The sequence below is a fragment of the Aptenodytes patagonicus genome, chromosome 12 (genome assembly GCF_965638725.1).
Source record: "Aptenodytes patagonicus chromosome 12, bAptPat1.pri.cur, whole genome shotgun sequence".
Classification (NCBI taxonomy): domain Eukaryota; kingdom Metazoa; phylum Chordata; class Aves; order Sphenisciformes; family Spheniscidae; genus Aptenodytes; species Aptenodytes patagonicus.
The window spans coordinates 10,216,672-10,240,127 of record NC_134960.1 but is presented as its reverse complement, the minus strand read 5'-3'; the positions used below and the strand labels follow the sequence as shown (position 1 = coordinate 10,240,127).

The window sequence follows — 23,456 nt, the reverse complement described above, 5'->3', positions numbered from 1 at the left end:
AGTCACAGGTGAAAGTCACCAGTTTGCATCCCCTAAAACAGCTAACCAGGACCAGAATTTGTCTGCCTTTGAGCTGTGATGAAACAAGTAAATTCTTGAATGTTATTTATGTAGCCTGAGAATGATGAATATCAGACAGTAAAAATGTTCTCTGATGATGTCTGCTCACTGATTCCAGCTAAAATCATGTGCAGGAACATCTATATGATTTCATAAAAGCAGTGCAAATTTGTGGCTTAAAATAAATTCTTGCAAATGAAAATCAGTGCACTTGAAAGGTATTATGATTTGTAGTGATTTCAAGTATTTAGGTATTGAAATAATCACCTATCAAACCTGCAATGGCCTGATGAAGACGGTGCCCTAGTAGCCTCTTCTGTCAGTATTTGAGGACCTTCTGAATTTCTCCTGCTGCCAGCAGAAATTATCATCCACAAAAATCGCAGCTGGTGATAAGGGTTCGTTAATCAGATTCCAAACCTGTCTGTCGAGAATGCGCAGGACAGTGACTTGCTAAAACCACCTGTGCTGTCGTTAACAGCCCTACCAGAGGTAGCAATGCTAACTCCTTTCTGCTCTCAGCAGCCTGCCTGGTCAGTCCTTTCTTGCTTTCAACCCCCTTTTGCAGATCGCTCCAAGGGCTCGCCGATCATGTCTGTCCTGAGCAGCGCTGCGTGGAGCAGAGCTCCAGTGGGACTCTGTGTGAGTGATGCCACGCGTTACTTCTGTGAGGTTCCTGGGGAGAAGGAGGCAAAGGCTCGAGGTATTGGGAATTTATCACCCTTTCTTTTATGTTTGCTTTTTGTTACACTTTATGTTGCCCTCTAACACAGTAACGAGACCAAAACAGTCCTCTAAGAACCTGGAAAAGTACCAGCACTCTGGGGAGTCTTCAGTTTGCTGTAAATTACGCTTTATTAAGGGTGTCTCTTGCCAAGATCCACAGACCCTGTGTGGTTCACAGCAGTTTCTGAGATTTTGCAGAACTGGCGTTATGAATTGGCAGCTTCAGTCTCCGGGCCTCTCAACACAGTTGGGTTTTGAGCTAAACTGTTCTCTGCAGGGGCCTTGAGTCTCTTGCTTCCCCCCCCCCCCCCATAAAAGGTGTCAGGTACTTACGCAATTCTTCAGGGTGTGCAAATGCTGCTCTTGGTATATAGTGAGGACTGTTGACTCTGGCAGGCGACTCAGCAAACCTTGAACTCACCGTGGTGTTTCTCAGTCCTCTGCAGTCTGTCCTTTTGGAGCCTGGTAGCTCTGCCCACCACCTTCCAGCTGCTCTCGCAGCTACCATGGAGGGAGAGCCCACACATGGCAGCATGGTGTGCTCCAGCCAGGGGATCCCTCTCATTCTGCCACTGTAGACAGTGCCAGAAATCCTGCAGTTTAGGGGCATTTGCTTCTTCAAGAACTGAGTGAGTCATGATGTGGAAAGCCTGATGCTTTTTGTGCATTGAAGCCCCTCTGGGTCTGTGGCAGAGCTCTCCCTACATCCCTGTGACACTCAATCCCACCAAGCAACTGCTGTGTATGGGTACCTGGGGGTTTCAGCATTATTCGATTGATTATTCAATAATTGGATTATTATTTTGATCACGAAATGATAGCGTTTTCAATTCTTGGAGAAGTAAGGAGGGGGGTCAGCAGAACTGCTACCTCGGACTTCTGGAGGGCAGACTTTGGCCTGTTCAGGAGACTGGTTGAGAGAGTCCCTTGGGAGGCAGTCCTGAGGGCAAAGGGGTCCAGCAAGGCTGGACATTCTTCAAGAAGGAAATCTTAAAGGCGCAGGAGCAGGCTGTCCCCATGTGCCAAAAGACGAGCCGGCGGGGGAGAAGACGGGCCTGGCTGAACAGAGAGCTTTGGCTGGCACTCAGGAAAAAAAAAAGGAGAGTTTATGACCTTTGGAAGAAGGGGCAGGCAACTCAGGAGGACTACAAAGATGTTGTGAGGTTATGCAGGGAGAAAATTGGAAGGGCCAAAGCCTAGCTAGAACTTAATCTGGCTACTGCTGTAAAAGACAATTAAAAATGTTTCTATAAATACATTAGCAACAAAAGGAGGGCTAAGGAGAATCTCTATCCTTTATTGGATGCTGGGGGAAACATAGTGACAAAGTATGAGGAAAAGGCTGAGGTACTTAATACCTTCTTTGCCTCAGTTGTTAATAGTACAACCAATTGTTCTCAGGGTATCCAGCCCCCTCAGCTGGAAGACAGGGATGGGGAGCAGAATGAAGCCCCCATAATCCAAGGGGAAATGGTTAGTGACCTGCTACACCACTTAGACACACATAAGTTTGTGGGGCCGGATGGGATCCACCCAAGGGTACGGAGGGAGCTGGCAGAAGTGCTCACCAATCCACTTTCAATCCTTTGTCAGCAGTCCCGGCTAACCGGGGAGGTCCCAGTTGACTGGAGGTTAGCAAATGTGACGCCCACCTACAAGAAGGGCCAGAAGGAGGATCTGGGGAACTATGGGCCTGTCAGTCTGACACCGGTGCTGGGGAAGGTTATGGAGCAGATCATCTTGAGTGCCATCACATGGCACGTACAGGACAACCAGGTGATCGGGCCCAGTCAGCATGGGTTTATGAAAGGCAGGTCCTGCTTGACTAATCTGATCTTCTACGACAAGGTGACCCGCTTAGTGGATGAGGGAAAGGCTGTGGATGTTTTCTACCTAGACTTTAGTAAAGCCTTTGACAGCATTTCCCACAGCATTCTCCTGGAGAAACTGGCTGCTCATGGCTTGGACGGGCGTACTCTTCGCTGGATAAAAAACTGGCTGGATGGCCGGGCCCAAAGAGTTGTAGTGAATAGAGTTAAATCCAGTTGGTGGCCAGTAACAAGTGGTGTTCCCCAGGGCTCATTATTGGGGCTAGTTCTGTTTACTATCTTTATCAATGATCGGGACAAGGGGATCGAGTGCACCCTCAGTAAGTTTGCAGGTGGGAGCTGGGTGGGAGTGTTGATCTGCTCAAGGGTAGGAACGCTCTACAGAGGAATCTGGACAGGCTGGATCGATGGGTCCAGGCCAACTGTATGAGATTCAACAAGGCTAAGTGCTACGTTTCAAGACTACCTTGCAAAAATGTTTCTGAAGTTTGTCATCTGGTATTGACCACCTGTACCGGGAGGTCAGCAAAAATGCAACCCACAACTTGTTTTCCTGTGAAAATGTGACTCTTTTCAAGGTATGTCAAAGAAGTGGTGTACAGCCTCTGTAGTGACATGTAAGTCTAAAATAAAAGAATTTTTCAAAACATCTATCTCTGTATTTCTGTGCTAGTTGTCCATATTTTCTGAAAAGAGCTAAAATTTTATCTAGAAATCTATGTACCTTTTTTAAGTGAGCCTGCTTTTAATAATGACACAAAACTAGAATTCTTCTTTTTGACCCTGTTGTTACTTAACTTTCCTTCTTTGTCACTAGTTGTATTTCAGGGGGTCCCCATGTGTTTTCAGCACTGCAGCTCAGCAGAGAAGTACAGGAGATGAGTGTGGCCCAGAAGATCCCCGTGATGAGCCCAAGCATCCCCTTTCTGACTGTGCCTTAGAGCACAAAGCCATCAAATTGGAAGAACAAGTCCGGGATTTAACTGTGAGTGTGCTGCTGGTGGCATCATGATGTCTTTCGTTCAGTCCCCTTGACTTGGTCTGTCTTTCAGCCCTAGCTTTTTCTGTAAGCCCTGTAACACGCACACAACACCGCTTTGCTATGGCAGCCTTCAAAGCAGCTGTGCTCTAAGTGTGAGCGGGTGCACTGTGAAAGTACGGTCTGCCTTCCCCAGAAATGCCATCTGTTAGTAGTACCTAGGAGCAAGACACTGATAGTATGATCCTGGCAGGCAAAACTGTATGTTGGAGATGGTCTGGTCAGTTCTTTCACAGTATTGTACAGAGGGAACGGCAGTAGATGCGTCCTGACTAGCATCACATATGGTGTCGCACTGGATCCAGATTGAGAAGGAAAGTCCTCTTTAGTGACAGTGGTGTGGAAATGGTAGGGATCATGTTATAGGGACTTTGAAGAACAGATGTGACTAATAGGAGGATTAAATACTGCAGCACTGGGCAGGCAATTCTGGAGATAATCGCCTTGAGAGTACTACCGCACAAAGTGATAAATCAGCTGGTTGCAGATCTGTTGCTGAGACCGCCAACTTGCCTGCTGGAGAAAGGAGTGTCTCAGTAGCCGCAGTGAGTCATGCAAAAAGCAGCATCCTGACAACGCGGTGTTCAATTGAGCTGCGCCCTGAATGCTTCTGGCCTTCACTTGGGTCTTTTGAGGGAGTTGCAGTTGTGCTGATTAATCAGTAGGAGAGGGAGGGACTTGGGTTTGCATGCAATGAAAATGCAGGAGCCCAGCACAACCTTCTGACGTGAAGGGGGCTCCTCTTAAAGTGTTTCTAAGGGATTGCCAACTTGTCAGGAAATGGGGTTTACCTCCTTGTTTGATGTCTCCCCTTGCTATTGCGGTTACAGGAGCGATACCGGAAAGCTTTGGCAGATTCTGAGAAAGTCTGAAGGAGAACGCAGAAGTTTGTGGAAGATGCGAAGCTCTTTGGTAAGCAAAGTGAGGCAGAGCTGTGTTTACTGCGGTGGCCTGCCTGCCTGAGCATAAAATGCTGATCAACAGCTTCTCTCTTCTCTCATCCTGCCCTTGTTCATTGTAAAGTCTGGCATGACGTTTGGCCTGCACTGTTGGTGTCTGGGCTTACTTGCTATTTTGTCTGTATGTCCAGCTGTGTCCTACCAGGTTTATCTCAGTGACTGTTTTGTGACCTTTTTTCTAATAAAATAGGCCTGGTGCAATTGAGTGTAGTTCTACTGAGTTGGTTGAAATTACAAGTTCTTCTGTATGCTGAGAATTGGCTCTGGCAGGGTGTATTTCATACTCTTAGCTGTGTCATCAGGTTGTGATTTCCTTTACTGTATTAACAGCCTCTTCTCTTCTGCTCTAGCTTTTAGGAGGTAGATACTGCCTGGGACAAAGATTGTCAGTTCCTATATCAGATGTTCTTTAAAATTTCTATAATAAATATTTTCGCATCAATGAAGTGAGCTGGATTTGTAGCTTTGGCAATGGAGGCAGGTGAAGGGCGAAGAAACTGCTGTTTAATCATTGCACTCTGCCAGCACCATCTCTGAGAATGAGAAACTGTTATTCTCCACAATGCATGAATCTCAGAAGTTTTTTTGTTAGTTAATTCCAGTAGCTTTGAAATTAGAGCTGCTCTATTTTTCTTACCGTTCTACCCATTGTGCTGTAAAATGGTTGTTGAGTTCTGGGATAATCAGCACCATTGGTTTTGAGAGGGTTTTTTTGAGCTCTTTGAATTTTATGTGTGGTATGCTTCAGATTTGAAGAAAAATTAAGTTCTTTATTAGAAGTTGCTCATGGAGTGAGGTGTGGGGGTCTGTAGAGCATTAAAACAGACTCTGGTACAAGAGAAAAACCTGAAAGGAGGTTGTAGCGAGGTGGGCGTTGATCTCTTCTCCCAAGTAACAAGCGATAGGATGAGAGGAAACAGCCTCAAGTTGTGCCAGGGTGGGTTTAGACTGGACGTTAGGAAAACTTTCTTCACCAAAAGGGTTGTCAAACATTGGAACAGGCTGCCCAGGGAAGTGGTTGAGTCGCCGTTCCTGGAGGTATTTAAAAGACACGTAGATGTGGTGCTTAGGTATGTGGTTTAGTGGTAGACTTGGCAGTGCTAGGTTAATGGTTGGATGTGATGACCTTAAAGGTCTTTTCCAACCTAAATGATTCTATGATACTATGATTTCCCTTGATTATCACAACTTCTGCTCCATGGCCCATCTGCTTTTATCCTGGGGACTGGTGAATGGTCTTCTCTCTTTCCTCTCTTTAGGGCTCCTGTTTGGCATCTGTTAGCACATCTGTCCTTTCCTGCGAGGGCCTCTCTGCTACAGCAAGCTCTTGTCCAGGCCATTTCCTTGGGATATCCCTACTCCAGTCTGCTGCTGGAGCCCTCCTGCTGCCCAGCCCTCCCACCGGGACTACAACACACGAACTTTCAACGCTTTCCCCTGCATGAAGGTATGAGCAATTCCACTCAAGTTGTTCACTGAAAATAGTAAGATGTAAATGCAACTACTTGCAAATTACAAATCCAGATGAGAATTCATCATTCGCCTTGACATTGAAGGTCCCAAAAGAAACAGTTTAGTGTTAGGTGTAGTAACAACCTCACGCTTGGTTTGTGGATGGCAAGCATAGACAATTTCTACTTATTTTTCTGAAAAACAGGTGAGTTGGCTTTATTGCCTTCTGGCCTCAAAGGGGTCGCTTCTTTTCTTGTTATGTGTCAGTGAAATTCTGCAGAAATGGTAACAGACGACTCACAGCTGTGACTAGAGGTAACCTGGAAAGGCAGCAGAAGAAAGGAGCAGAGTGCCCATGTCCAGGGCTGCTCGGCCAGGTGGGCTTTGCAGAGCCACCCTCTCCCAACACGCCCGATGAAGGGAAAATAAATGGGTAGACATCAACACAGAGTGACTGCAAGTGGGGGTTGCACAAACACAAGAATGTAAACACATGGGGGCAACCAAAGGTCTCCCTCTTCTGCAGCTCCCTGTCCAGCCTGGGTGGGATGTGCTGCACCAGAAGGTGCAGCAGGTCCTGAAAGGCTCTGTCCTGCCAGACAAATGGCTGGTGGAAAAATCTCTGCCAAATTGCTCTCTGTGAAGCCAGCGGCTCACTTGTAGGGTTGCAGCATAGATCTTCCTTGTGCACAAGGCAGGGACCTGAAGCTGAGGCAGGACTTCATACTGAGGCACTATGTGCTTCGGCCGAGGTGGGGGACAGCAGGCACGTGCTATTGCTGCGGTGATGTTTTCTAGATCCAAATTTCTTCTGTAGATCCTTGACAGGTGTTTGCTGTTCTGTCCCTTTAATCTGTCTCCTATTGCAAACTATTCCCCAAATTTAATAACTTAGTTGGAAGAGAATTGCTTTGATCTTGACAGAACATGCTGAGTCAATCTATTTTAACTGCAGATTTGGTTTGCAAATAATATCTCCTTTCTGATAAGGTTCAGGTGTCATCTCTGTGGACATTGGTAGGAATTCGCTTGACCATGACAGCTTTTACAGAGTCGGGCAATTAAGTTGTCAAGATACATTTTCCTCTGCCAGGAAGCATTAATTGACGATAGTCTTGGCTGGAATAAGCCCTGAGAGACGGATATTGTAATCAGGATGAACAGAGGTCCTTGTAGCTGAGGCCTGCATTGGTCCAAAGGTCTGGAGTCCTTGACACTTGGTGGAACTGAGATAAGGGACAGGGCGGGAGATATCGAGGTTGAATAGCAGGGGGAAGGAAGGAAAACAAGATATATGAATAGAGATCTTTCTAATGTCACTAGAGATTAATGTAGCTGGAAATGCTGGTATTTGGGGAGACTTTAGCTTTGCAGGTGCATGCTGCAAACTACTAATATTAGCAGAGCTCCTGGATATGAAAGTAAATAGAATTTTCCATTAGGTAATCCCCAAGATCATGTTATTGTGTATTTGCTTTTCAAGTGAGAAAGATGATGGAGATTTTCTTCTCTTAGAAAATAAAACTGAGATGATTCAACACAAGCTCGGTCTGTTTAAATTATGTCAAAAACAGATCTGCAAGTAAGGATTTTGATTACCAAGTACAGAATTTGAAAGATTAGAAGTTAGTGAGAAATTTGGAGAATTTAGGATCCCGATTGAGAAGACTGGGATTAAGACTAATCCAAAGAATTGCCAAAATCTGCTTAAATTATGGACAAAAAAAAGTGTTCAGGACCAATCCAAGTTCTGTTACCTTAATAGTGGGCAAACTTTCAGGAGAAATTTGAAGAAAACTAAAGAGATAAAGTGTAAAGGGATAATGTACACAGTGAATTTTCAGGAAGGAAACGATGCCTGGGCTAATATCAATCTTTGCAAAGTTGGCTGAATTCCTAGATAAAAGAAATACAGTACATCTAGTCTATGCAGATGTCAAAAGCTTTTGGCCTGCTGCCCTGTGGGATGGTGTCACTTAGGCTTGGCGAGGTGGGTCAGGAACCGGCCATGGGGGAGGTGGTAGCAGATGAGCAGAGGCTACCATGGGAGTTATCAGCGAACAGCCAAGAAGATGGATTTTTAGGATGAAACTTAATATTTTTGCTCCTTGCTGTAGTACAGAAAAAGTTGGCATGTGGAGCAGAGCACTGCTGAGTTTTTTAAACCAGCAGAAGAGCAGGATTTCTCCCACAGAGCACAGGGTGACCTTCTGGGCTGAAGTTGCCTGGGCTCAAACTGGGATGAAATACAGCAGTGAAGAGTACAAAATCATGCTCTGAGGTTAAATAATGGGGGTTTTGGCTATCAGCTATCAGCTTAGTTGAAAACTATAGAGGAGGAGAAAGATCTAATTGCATTTAGCCAGCCGCAGGGTAGATGTGAGCCTGCAACGTGCCGCAGCCATGCAAGGGGCAGCCCAGGGCTGGGGCAGATCCATCTGGGAGGAAAAGGGTCCTGGCACGCTCCAGGCTCCCCTCGAGCCACGCAAAAGGCCGCTTCCTGGTATGCATGCCTGTGTCAATCATTAGCTAGAAATCTAGAGCTGGGTAAGTACGTTTCTGGCTTTGAATGTTGATGACAGACTTGGAGCATTACCTAATAAGGTGGGACCACTTGATACCGTGGTGTGCTATATATTCCTGCTCCCACCTGCAATCTTCCTCTCTGGTACAGAGAGATAGCAGGCTGCACTAGAGCGGTACCTCTGTCTGCCATGAAGGTAACAGGGGTTTTCGTGAAGGCGGCTCTAGCCCTTTGCTGCTGCTTAGGTGAGTATTTCCTGGGATATTGCAGAGATCAATCTAGCTGAATTAGAGCTGAATTTTCATTTCAGTAAAAGTATTTGGGTATTGTAATGTGGAGGAGAGCCTTATTCCATGAGGTAATATTCTTCCTGAGACAGTGTAGCAAAAAATTAGACTTCAAGACTGAGGAGGTTTCAGTAAACCTCATGCAGGAGACTGTTTTCATCTTCTTGTAGGAGCAAATTGCTGAAGGAGCAGTCCTAGTGCAGGGCAGGAGCTTGCACACGGGAGTACTGTGTATAAGGGCAAAGTAAAACTATTAGAAATGGCATCATTATTCATGTGAGCAATATGAGTGAAAACTTCAACCTCTAGGACTGCTCTGTAAATTTACTGTGCTGTTCCTGGTAAGCAAGAAGGATGAGTTTGGAGATGGACAGTGCCAGTCATCGACAGTCACTTTAAACATGCATGTCCAAACTTTTGAAAGACAAATATAAAGCCTCTTAGAAGAGGTAAAAATCCAAGAGTACCGAATTGAAAGTACCTGTAACATCTTAGGGATGGATTAATATATGTGCTCTCCCCTGTTTTATCTCTTCTCAAAAGTGCAATGAAACTTTATTTAGTAACTTTTAATACATCCTATGAACATTTACTGGCATAATGTAAAACTCCATATTTTCCTAGTCAACAACAGTCACTGAATTTAACAGTTTCATGAAAAGATTTACATATATCTTCTCTGCATATCAATAATTTGATTTTTTTTTTTCTTTTCCATCTCTTTTTTTTTTTCCAGGTGTTGTCTTTGGAGTTGAGGTGAGCTACAGGTCTATTTATTCTGTTCTATTCCAGGCTTCTGGTAAAGTAGAAACAGTATGTAATTACCTGATGAGCAAGTGGATTAAATCTAATGAAAGCTTGGCTGTTCAAATAATATTTGCCAGTGCATGATTGAATGATATTGCCAATTTCATGAGAAAGTAAAAGATCCCCCATTTTTAATAATATTTTTAGTTCATTAAATAAAATAAAGTGAGAAGTAATTATGCAATCCTATTATATTAACTCTTAGACATAATTTAGTTTCTCCAAGCCAAAGGCAGTAGGTTACCTCCCCATGAGGAATACTGTCTTAAGATGATATGCTTGAAAACATCAAAGACTGTGGTTCTGATATTTTTTTCTATACAGTAAGACCCGCAGAACTGTGTTCCTTGCATAGATTTTCTGTACCTATATCATAGAGAGGAAAACAGCAGGGTCTGTGCGATGGATTTGCAGGTTCTCCCCACGCAGTTACAAGACTCCTGTAACTCACCAGAGACTGCAGCACAATTTGAAACAATCAGATTTTGAGCTGAGGGGCTCTGGTGTACAGCCCGTCTCCCAATTACCAGCTGCCTTTATTAGGCACTGTCTCACCCACAACAATCCTTCCTCCGTGCCGTGCCTCCCCCAAACCCCAGCAGGAAAGCATAATCAGAAACTTCTGTAGAGAAGATTCACTCCTCCTGATTGCCTGAGCAGATTCAGAATAATACCTCTAATTTATCTCCCAGCAGGAGCTGCAGGTGCTGTGGCTGCGGTGGTGAGAGGCTGCATGGGGGTTTCTTTCCATGAAGGAGCCAACGTTGGGACTGATTCTGTGCTGCTTTTGCAGGTTGATTGCAGCCAGTATAATAGCGGCATCAGCAAGGATGGGATGGTCCAGGTAGCTTGCCCGAGGAACTTGAAGCCAGTCTGCGGCACCGATGGCACCACGTACAGCAACGAGTGTGGGATCTGCCTCCACAACAAGTGAGTATTGCTGGAAACCTAGCAGATGCCTCAGGGCAAGGGGCTCAAGGTAAGGGTGGCAGCTTCATCCCCTAAAGATGGACTGGGCAAAGGAGCATGTGAGTTAGCAGCTGGGTGCTAACACCGCCAGCCTTGAGGCGATGTGCTCTCTGCGATCCCTGACACAGGTCTGCTTTCTTCTAGGGAACACACGGCCAGTGTGGAGAAGGCACATGATGGAGAATGTGAGCCAAAATCTATTATGGTAAGACAAAGTCCATGGAAAACTTCAGCTGGCTGTAAAAAGGGACAGCTCAAATACCACACAAGAGGAAAACAGAATGTGCACAGCTGGTCTGCACAGCCTGAAGGGAATTAAAATCTGATGATAACCAAAGCTGAGAGGGTTTTGATGGGCTATCTGGTACCATGTCTCTGTGCTTTTCTAATCTGGACTTCTAGCCTCTGTAACTGGGAATAAAATGAAAATGGGTTGGCTGAAGGTTGGATCTCAACACCTGGATAGCTCCAGCAGGATCTTATGAAGGACCTCACAAAATCCAAATCACAGTCCTTCTTGCTATGCCATTTTTTTTCAGCAGGAGAGAATTCACACAGAACTGACTCTGGCTTCCACTTTTGATAGTGGAATTAGTTTGATGATGGATTTGTCCCCAAAGGCTGAGAGAGAGTAAGCAGACTACATAGGAATGTTATATTTTTATATCGAAAATGTGTTTTGGTTTTTTTTTTTCTCTATTCCTGCTGTTTTTACAGATTGATTGCAGTAGGTACCCAAGAACTGTAATAGATGATCGCGTCCTGGTAGGATGCCCAAGGATACTGGAACCAGTCTGTGGCTCAGATAGCTTCACTTACGACAATGAATGTGGGATCTGTGCCTATAATGCGTAAGTCTTGTGCATAGAACATCCTTCTGGAAAATTAGCAATAGTTAAGGCTCTCAGAAGCATTTCTGTAAAACACTAGTCTGTCTTAAGGCAGGTGTCTCTGTAGGTCTCTTTGGAGCTGGCTGCTTGTAATTCTCCAGCCCACCTGAGTTTTCTTCCCCATTTTCTGTCTGTGCTCGTGAGGGGAATCACAAAAGAACCAGAGGACAACCCAGAGCAGAGCCACGAACAGATCAAAGTGTTACTTGCAACACCTAATTACTCCTAACACTTAATTACCATGTGATATGGAAATACCATGCATTTGCTGCTACCATCTGTGGGGCGCATTCAGACAAGTCAAGCGGTTGTAGTGTCCCACAAGGCAGGTGGGACCTTGCTTTCTCATCCCAGTGCCTAGAGTGTAATAAAAAAGTTATTCTCAAGGCTTCCTAACCAAAGCATTTCTTTCAGAGAACATCACACCAACATTGGCAAAATATATGATGGAGAATGCAAGCAGGAGATTGTCACTGTAAGTACAATAGAAGTAAAAAATCCACCTCTTAGGGCTGTTAATAGAAGAACCCCACAGATTTCCCTAGGGAACTGCAAGAGGACCATATGACAAGGCTTACAAGGGTCCCAGTCCATGCTTTGCTTTTCTGCACAGTGAGGGTGGATTTTGCATTCTCCCTGCTCCAAAGTGAGAGTCACCCCACACACACCACACCAAACCAATGAAGGAGAAAGGAGATGGATATGAAATGAATTTTGGCACCAAAATTCTGGGATGTAGAAAGTTAATTCTCCAACTGATAGATAACCATTTTTTCTCTATCCTTTCAAACCCTGTGCTTAACTACAGGGAATCTGAAGTAATAAGTAATCACAGAGCTGGAGAAGCGGGGAGAAAACCAACACAAACCAAAACAGTATTAGTCAGATTTCCAGCTGGTGAAAAATGTTTCCCACTAAATTCAAGACCATTTTTTTCATGAGAATGGGCCCAAAATTTTGTACATGTTCTTCTGCCTGAAGGATCCCTTCTCCAAGATAGTCCTTTTTCTTGATTCCTAGAGAACTAGGATAATATTCAGAAAGCTCATTTCTGATTGAAGATTTAGCTTCAGTGTATCAGGGCTTTGTCCTGTTGCAGAAATAATGGAGGCTGGGATACAGAATGAAAAGGTTTTGCATCAACTTTTCTCACATAACAAGGGCTCCACCAGAGCTAATTCTCCTTATTTTGACAGATTGACTGCAGTAAGTACCCAACAGCAACCAATGAAGAAGGCAAAGTATTAGTATCCTGTCCAAGGATCCTGAGTCCAGTTTGCGGCACAGATGGCATTACATATGATAATGAATGTGGGATCTGTGCCCACAATGGGTAAGTGCCATACATAGAGCACTCGTTCTAAGTAGCCAGCAATGCTTTGCAGTCCTGAGAACCATCTTTCTGCGTTTCTGCTTATGCCTATTTCTTCAAGTCTCTTAGAAACAGGACTGGTTTTGGATTTACCTTGAATTTCCTTCTGATACCTTCTTTGTGCTCATGAGGGGAAACGTTGAAGAATCAGATGGCAGCTCCTTGGATTTGTCCATGGGGTGGGCAGTGACTGAACAGAGAAAGGAATAGTTCAGAATATTGCTTTAAATTGCATGTTATGAGAAGATGTGATGAGCTTGTTAATGAGTAAAGTAATGTAGCTATTCTGATACACTCTTAGAGGGTCTGAAGCTGTGGTTTGCTCCATTTTGCACGTGACTGCAACCAAGAGGTTAAGCATTTAGTTCCTCAACTTTATTGTTTCCCTCTTCCAGAGAACACAGGACCCATGTTGGCAAAAAGCATAATGGAAAATGCAGACAGGAGACTTCTGAGGTAAGTATTCAATATAAGGCATATTTCTCCTCTTAGCTGTATCAACTGAAAGGTTCCCTGAGGCTACATCTACTCTGAAAGTGAGCTGGCCTGAAGCCTGGCTTTCTCCACATGTCTATTAAGTCTTGTCAGCCCCTTGTGTTGAGGATGACTACAAATCCCATCTGCCCTGAGGCAGGTGCCCTCTGGGCCCACCCTTGCCTGCACAGCCCTGGCAGATGGGCTGCATGGGAGCTAGGCACAGAGTTTTCATTACGAATTCATACCTACACCAACCTTTGGGGTGGGGATATGTGCTGGTATATGGAGCATACCTGAAGTTTTGATCTGAGGGTATCAGCTAAGAAGTCCCAGAGCTGGTGTCTAGGACATGCCAACACATAAATATGGAAGATGGTCAGTTTGGGCTTAGATCTTCCTTTGAGGATGCTCTTCAAATGCATTGTCAGCAAAGTTCAAATTCCTTCACTATTTTTGTGTTTTGTTTATCTCTATACTGCAGTATGAAAAGGGGACTATGTTTTTCTCTTTTTTTGCTTTTCTGGCATATCTTGCATTTGGGATTGACTGAGCTGCTTACCCTAGTGATTTGGCATCTCACAAACTATGCAGTGCTGTGCAGTTCCTTCTGGGCATGAGAGGATTCATGCAGAACTGACTCAACCTGGTTTGAGAGAACTGAGACGTAGCACTACTGTTGTCTCAGCATCCCAGCATAAAAGACATGCCAGGAGGTTATGCGGGGGTTTTTCTCAGAGAACAAGGACTTCCCCAGGTTTGACACTCCTGCTTTTTGTAGATCGATTGCAGTCAATACCCACCAAGAATGATTAAGGGTGGTAAAGCCCAGATACGCTGTCCAAGGATCCTGCTCCCAGTCTGTGGCACAGATGGATTTACTTATGACAATGAATGTGGCATCTGTGCCCATAACCTGTAAGTACTGTACATAGGACTCTTTTTTGGAGTGACTAGCCATGGTTAGTGCTCCAGATGGCTTTTCTTTTGATACCAACATATCTGTGTCTTTTTCTGTTTCTCTTTCAACCTCCTGAAGCCCCTGTGACCTTGATTTTGTTCCCTGATGCTCTGTTTGTGCTCCTTTGGGGAGCTGTGGGAGAGCCAACTCTCAATCTGAGCACACTGTGAGGGCTGCGGTATTTGGGCAGAGGAAGGAGTGGATGGGGCTGCTGCATAGCACACAGTGAGGAGACCCGACAGAACTGTTACTGCTTAGGATTACACTTGCTAACGACCAGGGGAAGCTGGCTCGTTAGACAATCAGATGCCTCCTTTATCATATATATTGGCTGTGAGTTTGGTTTGCTTTCTATGGCACCTGGGTGTCACAGGGCTTAGCCGGTGAGCACGCTAACACCAACCTCTCCCTTTCAGAGAACATGAGACTCACATTAAGAAAAGCCATGAGGGAAGATGCAAGGAGGAAAGTATTCCTGTAAGTGTAACTAGCTATAAAATAAGTGCCATCTCCTACTCTCTCTCCAGTCTCCAGGAAGACCCTGGCTGGGCTCAGTGCACCCGCCGTGCTCCCGGATGCATGGAGGGGTGATGCACGGGGCTTGTGCTGATGCTGCGGTTCTCCCTACCTGCTCACAGTGGCTGCTGCCAAGGTGCTGTACATAAGGGCAAGAGAGAACGGGAACAGGCCGGGACTTCAGAAACAAAATGTCCCAGTACTGCAGATCTCTGAAGAGAAATTATCAGAGGCAGCCCAAGAACCATGCAGACCATTTTAGCACAGTAGGAAGGGAAGACAGAAGGCTATGTTAGATGTCCATGTATTCATTCAGTGCTAGGATTGCCATTGCACTAGACAGGTTAAAAAATCCTCATGCTCTGGTCAGCCACGAAAAATCTGCTCTCAGGTATGTATACAGAAATAGCTTTATTATCCTGCACAGTAACAAGGTGTGCTGATAATATCTCAATGCATTTATTCTGCTTATGCAGAGCAGCTCTAAAGCACCGAAAATAATTTCATGCATCCTGAGGGACTGCTATATATTTTCTATAGTAAAGACACATTGTTAAAATGTTGTCTTTGCTTTAATTTGCTCTTGGACCATGTGGGAAATATGGGTAATAAGAGACACTGCATTGGGGAAACTATGCAAAATGACAGTGAAGTGTCAGTGATGCTTAGCTAGTGTAGACTGACTTCCAGTATGTGTTTGTCTATTTATCCTCAAATATTTAAACTGTTAGATTTTATATATTGTAAGTATTTTTGCAACAGAAGCTGGTGAAACAGTTCTTGCGGCTGTTTTGAAAAAGCTGAAACAAAATCTCAGATTTAGTTAACTATGTCAAGCTGGACTTAACGTCAAACACTTTAAATCAAATTCCTTGGGTTAAATGCTTGTTTTAAAACTTGCATATGTACTACTCTAGGAAAATAATCTTTTTGGCCAGCTGTTCCTTTCTTCCCTCTGTTAGCAGACAATACCAAACCCAACTACAATTACTTAATTAATTTCTAATGGAAGAATAAACTTAAGCTCTGATTTCCTCTGGCAGAAGCCTTTAAAATCTGGAGGATCAGAGTGGACAGACTGCAGATGAGCCACTCTTCCATCTCCCAGCAGCTGACCCAGCATTGTTATTTTATCTCCCCAGGTTGACTGCAGCACATATCTGAGCAATACCAAAGCCGGCGAAGCCATCGCAGCCTGCCCCTTCATCCTGCGTGAGATCTGTGGGACAGACAGTGTCACCTACAGCAATGACTGTGTGCTGTGTGCCCATAACATGTAAGCCCTGGAGGTCACCCCCTGAGAGCTCAACAGAGTTACTTGTGAAGCATTTTTAACTCTGCTTTCTTTTCCAGTGAATTTGGAACCAATGTTGCCAAGAAGCATGATGGAAAGTGCATAAAGGAAGTTCCCCAAGTAAGTGAAACCTAAAGAAAAATAAGAGCTTGAGCTTGAGCTGGTGCTGATTGCGTAACTTGAATAAACGCTGGTTGGTTTTGATGGTGTAGCCTCTACCGGGGGGGGTCACAGCTTGTGCTGTCCTTCCTTTTGCGGGTGAATATCACCCTCCCAGCAGCAGGAACATTGTGCACTTCCTGCACGCAGTCAGGAAAAGAAAGAGGAGAGGACAGGTGAGGAATGAGTTATGAGACAGGTAGCATAAATGATTGAAGGCTTTACAAGAAGAAATCCCTTTCCCACAGCAGTTTATCATAGCTGCCACAGTAACTTAGCAGTCTGTTTTGGCTATGTGGGAAGGGGACACAGAGGACCCAGGGTATCCGGTGCCTTCTGGATGCTTGCATTTTACAAAAGTATGTTCTGCAAAGATTAGAAAATTGCCTGTGTTTTGAATACTGATACCTAATGTACCCAGGGCATTTAAACAGCGCTCTGGTTTTTTTTGTAAATGCAATGTAATCTAATGTATACCAACAATGAGTCTTGTAAAAATACCAGATTAACTGTATTTGGCTAGCTCTAAACTATTTACACTCACTGGGGAATAGAAGAACAAAGCCATCTCATTAGCATGTGTTTGAAAGAGTCAACATCCTGAGTCAGATATTTCATTTCTATACAAAGAAACTATGAAATGTCATTCCTTTGTTTCCGAGTACACTCTGTGCTCAGACCAGGTGAGATACATAAATCAGGGAGGAAGAGTTCACACTGGAGAAACTGGGAGTGCTAAAACGCAAGGCCAGTTCTTCAACCAGTGTAAATCATCTTCAACTGCTGTCAGTCCTGCTGGCAGATTTCAACACTTGGAGCCATCCCGTTGCAACAAAAGGCCTGTCAGCACATGTCCCCTCTGTTCTTGTGGGCTGTGAAAAACTCCTTGGTCACAGTCAGCTCTCTCCTAAGAAGTGCATAAATCATGCCATTTTGATTTGCAGATTATTTCTGAGCTGCATTTTGTAATATCCCGGTAGGTTCAGCAAGGTATAGGGGCATCATGATAAATACAAAGCTGAATGAGTGATGTCTACCTTCAAGCCTTGATTCAGTCTTCTCTAACATAAGGCTATGAAAGGAAATTGCTACTTTTACATGAAGAATGAGTTAATATACAGCCATAATTTGTCCTATGGCAGATCCTAAAAGGCAGAGGCATAAGCAGGGCGGGTTGTGTCCAGGTGCCCTTGCACAGAGCAGAGCCTGTGCCGGAGCTTTTACTGTCTTTGTTCCCCAGCTTGACTGCAGCCAGTACCCAACTTCCACGCTGAAAGACGGCAGTCAGCTGATGGCCTGCACGATGATCTACGATCCTGTCTGCGGTACCGATGGTGTCACTTATGCCAGCGAGTGTACACTGTGTGCCCACAACCTGTAAGTACTTGTCCTTCTCCCTGGGGGATGGCAGTGGTGGTGGTTGGATCCGTCCTTGAGTGCCAAGTAATGTGCAAGGGCTCTCTCTGAAACCCTGTGCTGGATGGGTCCTGTCTGTCTACCCCTGTTTTCCTGGTTGGTGTTTGACATGAGTGTTCGACCCCAGAGCCCCACAAAGTGGGATGCATGAACTGGGGAGAGCGTTATTCCAAAAGACACGTGCCTGGTCCATGAGGGCACATTCTTGCTAATGCTGTGTAGGCAATGCTAAGTTAATTAATCTGAAAATCTCCTGTGCACTATGTGGGAGTGAGGTTATGTTCTTGCACTGCAGTTGTAATGGGGAAGGTTGTGGCTAACGACAGTCGTCTTCCTCCAGGGACCATCGGACTAATGTTGGCAAAAGAAAGAACGGACGCTGTGAAGAGGATATTACAAAAGTGAGTGGGAAAGGATGGGAACGAAGAGTGAGGTCCAGGGTCTGTTACACTCATGGGGGACTGTCTTCTGCTCTGGGTTACAAACTGGGGGAGTGCTGGTGTGCAGACCTGAGGAGATCCCTTGGGAATTTCATACTGGTCATAACACAGCCAACATCCATCCCATTGCGCTGTAACTGTGCAGGAAAAGGTGTGGCAGTGAGCAGAAATAATAGGAGATCACATCTGCCACCAGAAAGAAAAGTTGAGTTGGTTATTATGATGTTACAGACAGTTTCATTTCTCAGTGGGGTGTCATTCCTTATGCTGGGGGGACCACGGTTTTCTCTCAGGCAGAGAGACTCATGTCTATCTTCCGTGTGCAGGAGCATTGCAAGGGCTTCCAAGAAGTCTCTCCTATCTGCACCATGGAATATTTGCCCCACTGCGGCTCTGATGGCAAAACATACGGCAACAGATGTGTTTTCTGCAACGCCTACCTGTACGTACAAGAGCAAAACCTTTCCTTTCATGATCAATTCCTGTACCTACTACGAATGCAGGGCTGTTTTCATAATGCGTTTTTGATTAACTGCTTATGGGCATATACCGGACATTTCTTGTGGTGCCATGACTTGTGCAAGGAGATGGTTTTTTTGCATTTTAAGGGAAAATGAGAAGGGCCCATTTCTGTGATCTGTACATGGCCTCCTGTTTGTTAACTTCAAAGATATTTTAGTCATTTTCACCAGCACATAATCTGTCCCACAAGCTTATCAGGGCATGTGGAAAGTACTTCACCGAACCAACTGGATTGTATCAAATGTGTGAAACCTTTCATCTTTCCTTTAATGATAATAATGAAAGGGAGTATTTGGGCTTTTGAGACTGTTCTTTATCTCCAGTCAACACTAAAACAACATTTGGGCTGGTGAAGTGAGGAACAGGGCTTCAGCACTGAATATGCTCTGCATCTAATCCTTCTCTCTCCTTTTCTCACCAGGGCAAGCAATAGGACTCTCAATCTCGTGAGTATGACTGAATGTTAAGTCTGTGCTGGAGTCAAGCCCAGGAAGACAAGCTCCCCTGCATGTGACTTCCCATGGGCTGATCTTCCCCAGCAACTTTCCTCCAGTTTGTGTCATTCCTTAGCTCCTGAAACATTTGTTCAATAAACTCACTTGGCAACATTTCTCTGTCTTAATGCTATGTCTCATCTCTTTTGCCCTTTCTCCTCCCTGACACAGTACTTCTAGTGGTGCATGTATTTTTCTATTGATGTTCTGCTCTACCAAAAAATGTGGGTAAATCTTTTCCTGCCATGTGACAGTGCCATCCCTGCTCTCATGAGGGCCTGGCCTCCCCTTGGAGCTCCCAGGCACTTCCTTACTCCCCAGAGTCGCCCTGTCAGTATTAGCCTCATCTAACCTTTAATATCTCTGTATGACCTGATCATGGACTCCATCTTTATAGTCAGCACAAGGAGACATTCACCTCAAGGGCATGGTCCACCTCCTCTATAGGGCAATGTCTAGGACGTCGGTAGTGGTTTGCTCTCAAGAAGAGCACTTTCTTGCTGTGGGCTAGAAAGGGAAACTTGCTGCCTAGCTCAGAGGTGACCCTCTCCTGGTTCCCACTGCCTGTGCAGCCTGTCCCATGGAAGAAGCAGCAGCTGCTGTCAGGAAAGGTGATCTCAGCCTCCCTCAATTGACCTCAGTGCCGCGTTATAGGATATAATCTACAGGAGGGGAATGTCGAGCTCCCTTTAGGGTCACAAACAGCAGAATATCTTGATTTATTAATGCAACAGAGTATCTCTGGGTCTGGTGGGCAGAGATCACCCCTGGGGTGGGGGACAGCCCCAGTACAGCCATCACTGCAGCCACCTGCCTTCTAAAGCCATTTGGGAAGGAAAAGGATGCAGAGGTTCACTTGTGACCAGTTTTAACTGAATAGATAGCAAGTAATAGGAAAGCAGTTCTGCCTGATAGTCATGTTTTGCCTACTTTTTTGAGGCCAAAGAGCTCAGGACCTGGTGATACAACTGCTGTCACTTTGGTGTCCGTATGGATGGCAGGGCGGTAGGGAGACCTGGGGGCTGCCCTTCATCTGTTGGCAACATACGTACAGCCACCACCACTAGCTCCACACCAGGTCACCAAAGCTATTGCAAGTCCAATATTTCATAGAATCATAGAATAGTTTGGGTTGGAAGGGACCTCTAAAGGTCATTTAGTCCAACCCCCCTGCCGTGGGCAGGGACATCTTCAACTAGATCAGGTTGCTCAGAGCCCCGTCCAACCTGACCTGGAATGTTTCCAGGGATGGGGCATCCACCACCTCTCTGGGCAACCTGGGCCAGTGTTTCACCACCCTCAGCGTAAAAAATTTCTTCCTTATATCCAGTCTGAATCTGCCCCCCTTTAGGTTAAAGCCATTCCCCCTTGTCCTGTCGCAACAGGCCCTGCTAAAAAGTTTGCTGCCATCTTTTTTATCAGCCCCCTTTAAGTACTGATAGGCTGCAATAAGGTCTCCCCGAAGCCTTCTCTTCTCTAGGCTGAACAACCCCAACTCTCTCAGCCTTTCTTCACAGGAGAGGTGTTCCATCCCCCTGATCATTTTCGTGGCCCTCTTCTGGACCTGCTCCAACAGGTCTGTGTCTTTCTTATGCTGAGGGCTCCAGAGCTGGAGGCAGTGCTCCAGGTGGGGTCTCACTAGAGCAGAGCAGAGGGGCAGAATCCCCTCCCTCGACCTGCTGGCCACGCTTCTTTTGATGCAGCCCAGGATACGATTGGCCGCCTGGGCTGCGAGCGCACATTGCTGGCTCGTGTCCAGCTTTTCATCCCCCAGTACCCCCAAGTCCTTCTCGGCAGGGCTGCTCTCAATCCCTTCATCCCCCAGCCTGTACTGATACTGGGGGTTGCCCCGACCCAGGTGCAGGACCTTGCACTTGGCCTTGTTAAACCTCGTGAGGTTCACACGGACCCACTTCTCAAGCTTGTCCAGGTCCCTCTGGATGGCATCCTGTCCCTCTGGCGTGTCAACCACACCACTCAGTTTGGTGTCATCTGCAAACTTGCTGAGGGTGCACTCGATCCCACTGTCTATGTCATTGATGAAGATATTAAATAGTACTGGTCCCAATATGGACCCCTGCGGGACGCCACTCGTCACCAACCTCCATCTGGACATTGAGCTGTTGACCACTACCCTCTGGATGCGACCATCTAACCAATTTCTCACCCACCAGACAGTCCACCCATCAAATCCATCCCTCTCCAGTTTAGAGAGAAGGGTATTGTGGGGGACCGTGTCAAAGGCCTTACAGAGGTCCAGATAGACGACATCTGTAGCCCTTCCCATGTCCACTGATGTAGTCCCCCCATCATAGAAGGCCACTAGGTTAGTCAGGCAGGACTTGCCCTTGGTGAAGCCATGCTGGCTGTCTCGAATCAGCTCCCTGTCCTCCATGTGCCTTAGCAGAGCTTCCAGGAGGATCTGTTCCATGATCTTCCCAGGCACAGAGGTGAGACTGACTGGCCTATAGTTCCCCGGGTCTTCCTTTTTCCCTTTTCAAAAATGGGGGTTATGTTTTCCCTTTTCCAGTCAGTGGGAACTTCACCAGACTGCCACGACTTCTCAAATACAATGGATAGTGGCTTAGCAGCTTCCTCCACCAGTTCCCTCAGGACCCATGGATGGATCTCATCGGGTCCCATGGACTTGTGCACCTTCAGGTGCCTTAGATGGTCTCGAACCTGATGTTCTCCCACAGTGGGTGGCTCTTCCTTCTCCCAGTCCCCGCCTTTGCCTTCTATGGCTTGGGCGGTGAGGCTCGAGCACTTGCAGGTGAAGACCGAGGCAAAAAAGTCATTGAGTACCTCTGCCTTCTCCATGTCCCGGGTAACCAGGTCTCCTGTTTTGTTCTGGAGGGGGCCCACATTTTCCCTCGTCTTCCTTTTATCCCTGATGTAGCTATCAAATCTTTTCTTGTTGCCCTTGATGTCCCTGGCCAGATTTAATTCTGTCAGGGCTTTAGCTTTCCTAACCTGATCCCTGGCTGCTTGGACAATTTCTGTGTATTCCTCGCAGGCTCCCTGTCCTTGCTTCCACCCTCTGTAGGCTTCCTTTTTGTGTTGGAGTTTGTCCAGGAGCTCCTTGTTCATCCATGCAGGCCTCCTGGCGTTTTTGCCGGACTTCCTCTTTGTTGGGATGCATCGCTCCTGAGCTTGAAGGAGGTGATCCTTGAATATTACCCAGCTTTCTTAGGCCCCTCTTCCCTCCAGGGCTTTGTCCCATGGCACTCTACCAAGCAGATCCCTGAAGAGGCCAAAGTCTGCTCTCCTGAAGTCCAGGGTAGTGAGCTTGCTGTGCGCCCTCCTCAGTGCCCTAAGGATCTTGAACTCCACCATTTCGTGGTCACTGCAGCCCAGGCTGCCCTTGAGCTTCACATTCCCCACCAGCCCGTTCTTGTTGGTGAGAACAAGGTCCAGCATAGCACCTCTCCTCATTGGCTCCTCTACCACTTGGAGAAGGAAGTTATCATCGACGCATTCCAGGAATCTCCCGGATTGCTTATGCCCTGCCGTGTTGTCCCTCCAACAGATGTCGGGGTGGTTGAAGTCCCCCATGAGGACCAGGGCTTTTGAGCGTGAGGCTGCTCCTATCTGTCTGTAGAGGGCCTCATCCGCTCGGTCTTCCTGGTCCGGTGGCCTGTAGCAGACCCCCACCGTAATGTCACCTGTCCCTGCCTTCCTTTTAATTCTGACCCATAAGCTCTCGGTCGGCTCCTCATCCATCCCCAGCCGGAGCTCCATGCACCCCAGCTGGTCATTGACATAGAGGGTGACACCCCCTCCTCGTCTCCCCTGCCTGTCTTCTGGACTACAGCTAGCACCTCCCTGATTCGATGTCCCATTGTAGTTTACCAGAGAATCACACAATTATTTGGATAGGTTTGGAAAGTCACTCTTTGAATTGTTGGGCTAGATGAATAGGCTGAAGGCAAATGTTCCTGACTTGGAGATACTGTGGGTATTGTACCAGGGAATGAGGCCGTAATACCTCCGTGCTACTGGAGTCCGTGGCTGGCAGGCACTTTTCAAGATGATTTGTAACTAACAATGGCTTATTGTACTTTTCTTGGATCTGTGTCCTAATGTAAACGTTCCTTTGGTTTATATAACCTTTTTGCCATTTTCTGTTAAGGTGTTTTTGCAGAACATGCAGCTTTAGTATAGTTTAAGTGTTACTTGGTTATCCTCAAGGATAAGACCTGAATAATTTTTTTTTGTGGACTTTGGCAGACTTTCACTCGGCCTTAGCTCTGACCGCTGGCTTTT

At 46.0% G+C, this 23,456-nt stretch overlaps 1 protein-coding gene and 1 long non-coding RNA gene across 2 annotated transcripts; both read left to right on the top strand.

Moving 5' to 3' along the window:
• The first annotated feature begins 575 nt into the window (after positions 1-575).
• LOC143166148 (uncharacterized) lies at positions 576-6,041 on the top strand. Its single transcript, XR_012996372.1, has 4 exons — positions 576-763; positions 3,433-3,600; positions 4,485-4,566; positions 5,873-6,041. It is a non-coding gene; the product is annotated as an uncharacterized LOC143166148 (long non-coding RNA).
• Positions 6,042-8,729: 2,688 nt separating this feature from the next.
• Positions 8,730-19,304, top strand: LOC143166041 (ovoinhibitor-like). The gene is made up of 16 exons (XM_076350052.1): positions 8,730-8,834; positions 9,613-9,632; positions 10,477-10,613; positions 10,797-10,857; positions 11,370-11,503; positions 11,957-12,017; positions 12,739-12,875; positions 13,310-13,370; positions 14,170-14,306; positions 14,766-14,826; positions 16,008-16,141; positions 16,219-16,279; positions 17,559-17,695; positions 18,075-18,135; positions 18,501-18,616; positions 19,118-19,304. The coding sequence occupies exons 1-16, from the start codon at positions 8,780-8,782 to the stop codon at positions 19,161-19,163; spliced, it is 1,419 nt and encodes a 472-aa protein (XP_076206167.1). The 5' UTR covers positions 8,730-8,779; the 3' UTR covers positions 19,164-19,304.
• The last annotated feature ends 4,152 nt before the right edge of the window (positions 19,305-23,456 follow it).

What these genes read in the sequence shown, in the direction of transcription:
- LOC143166041 (XM_076350052.1), top strand. Translation starts at nt 8,780, where the DNA reads ATGAAGGTAACAGGGGTTTTCGTGAAGGCGGCTCTAGCCCTTTGCTGC. An exon ending in GTGCTGTGTGCCCATAACAT is followed by an intron (nt 16,142 to 16,218) that starts GTAAGCCCTGGA and finishes TTTCTTTTCCAG; the next exon opens with TGAATTTGGAACCAATGTTG. An exon ending in GTGAAGAGGATATTACAAAA is followed by an intron (nt 18,136 to 18,500) that starts GTGAGTGGGAAA and finishes TTCCGTGTGCAG; the next exon opens with GAGCATTGCAAGGGCTTCCA.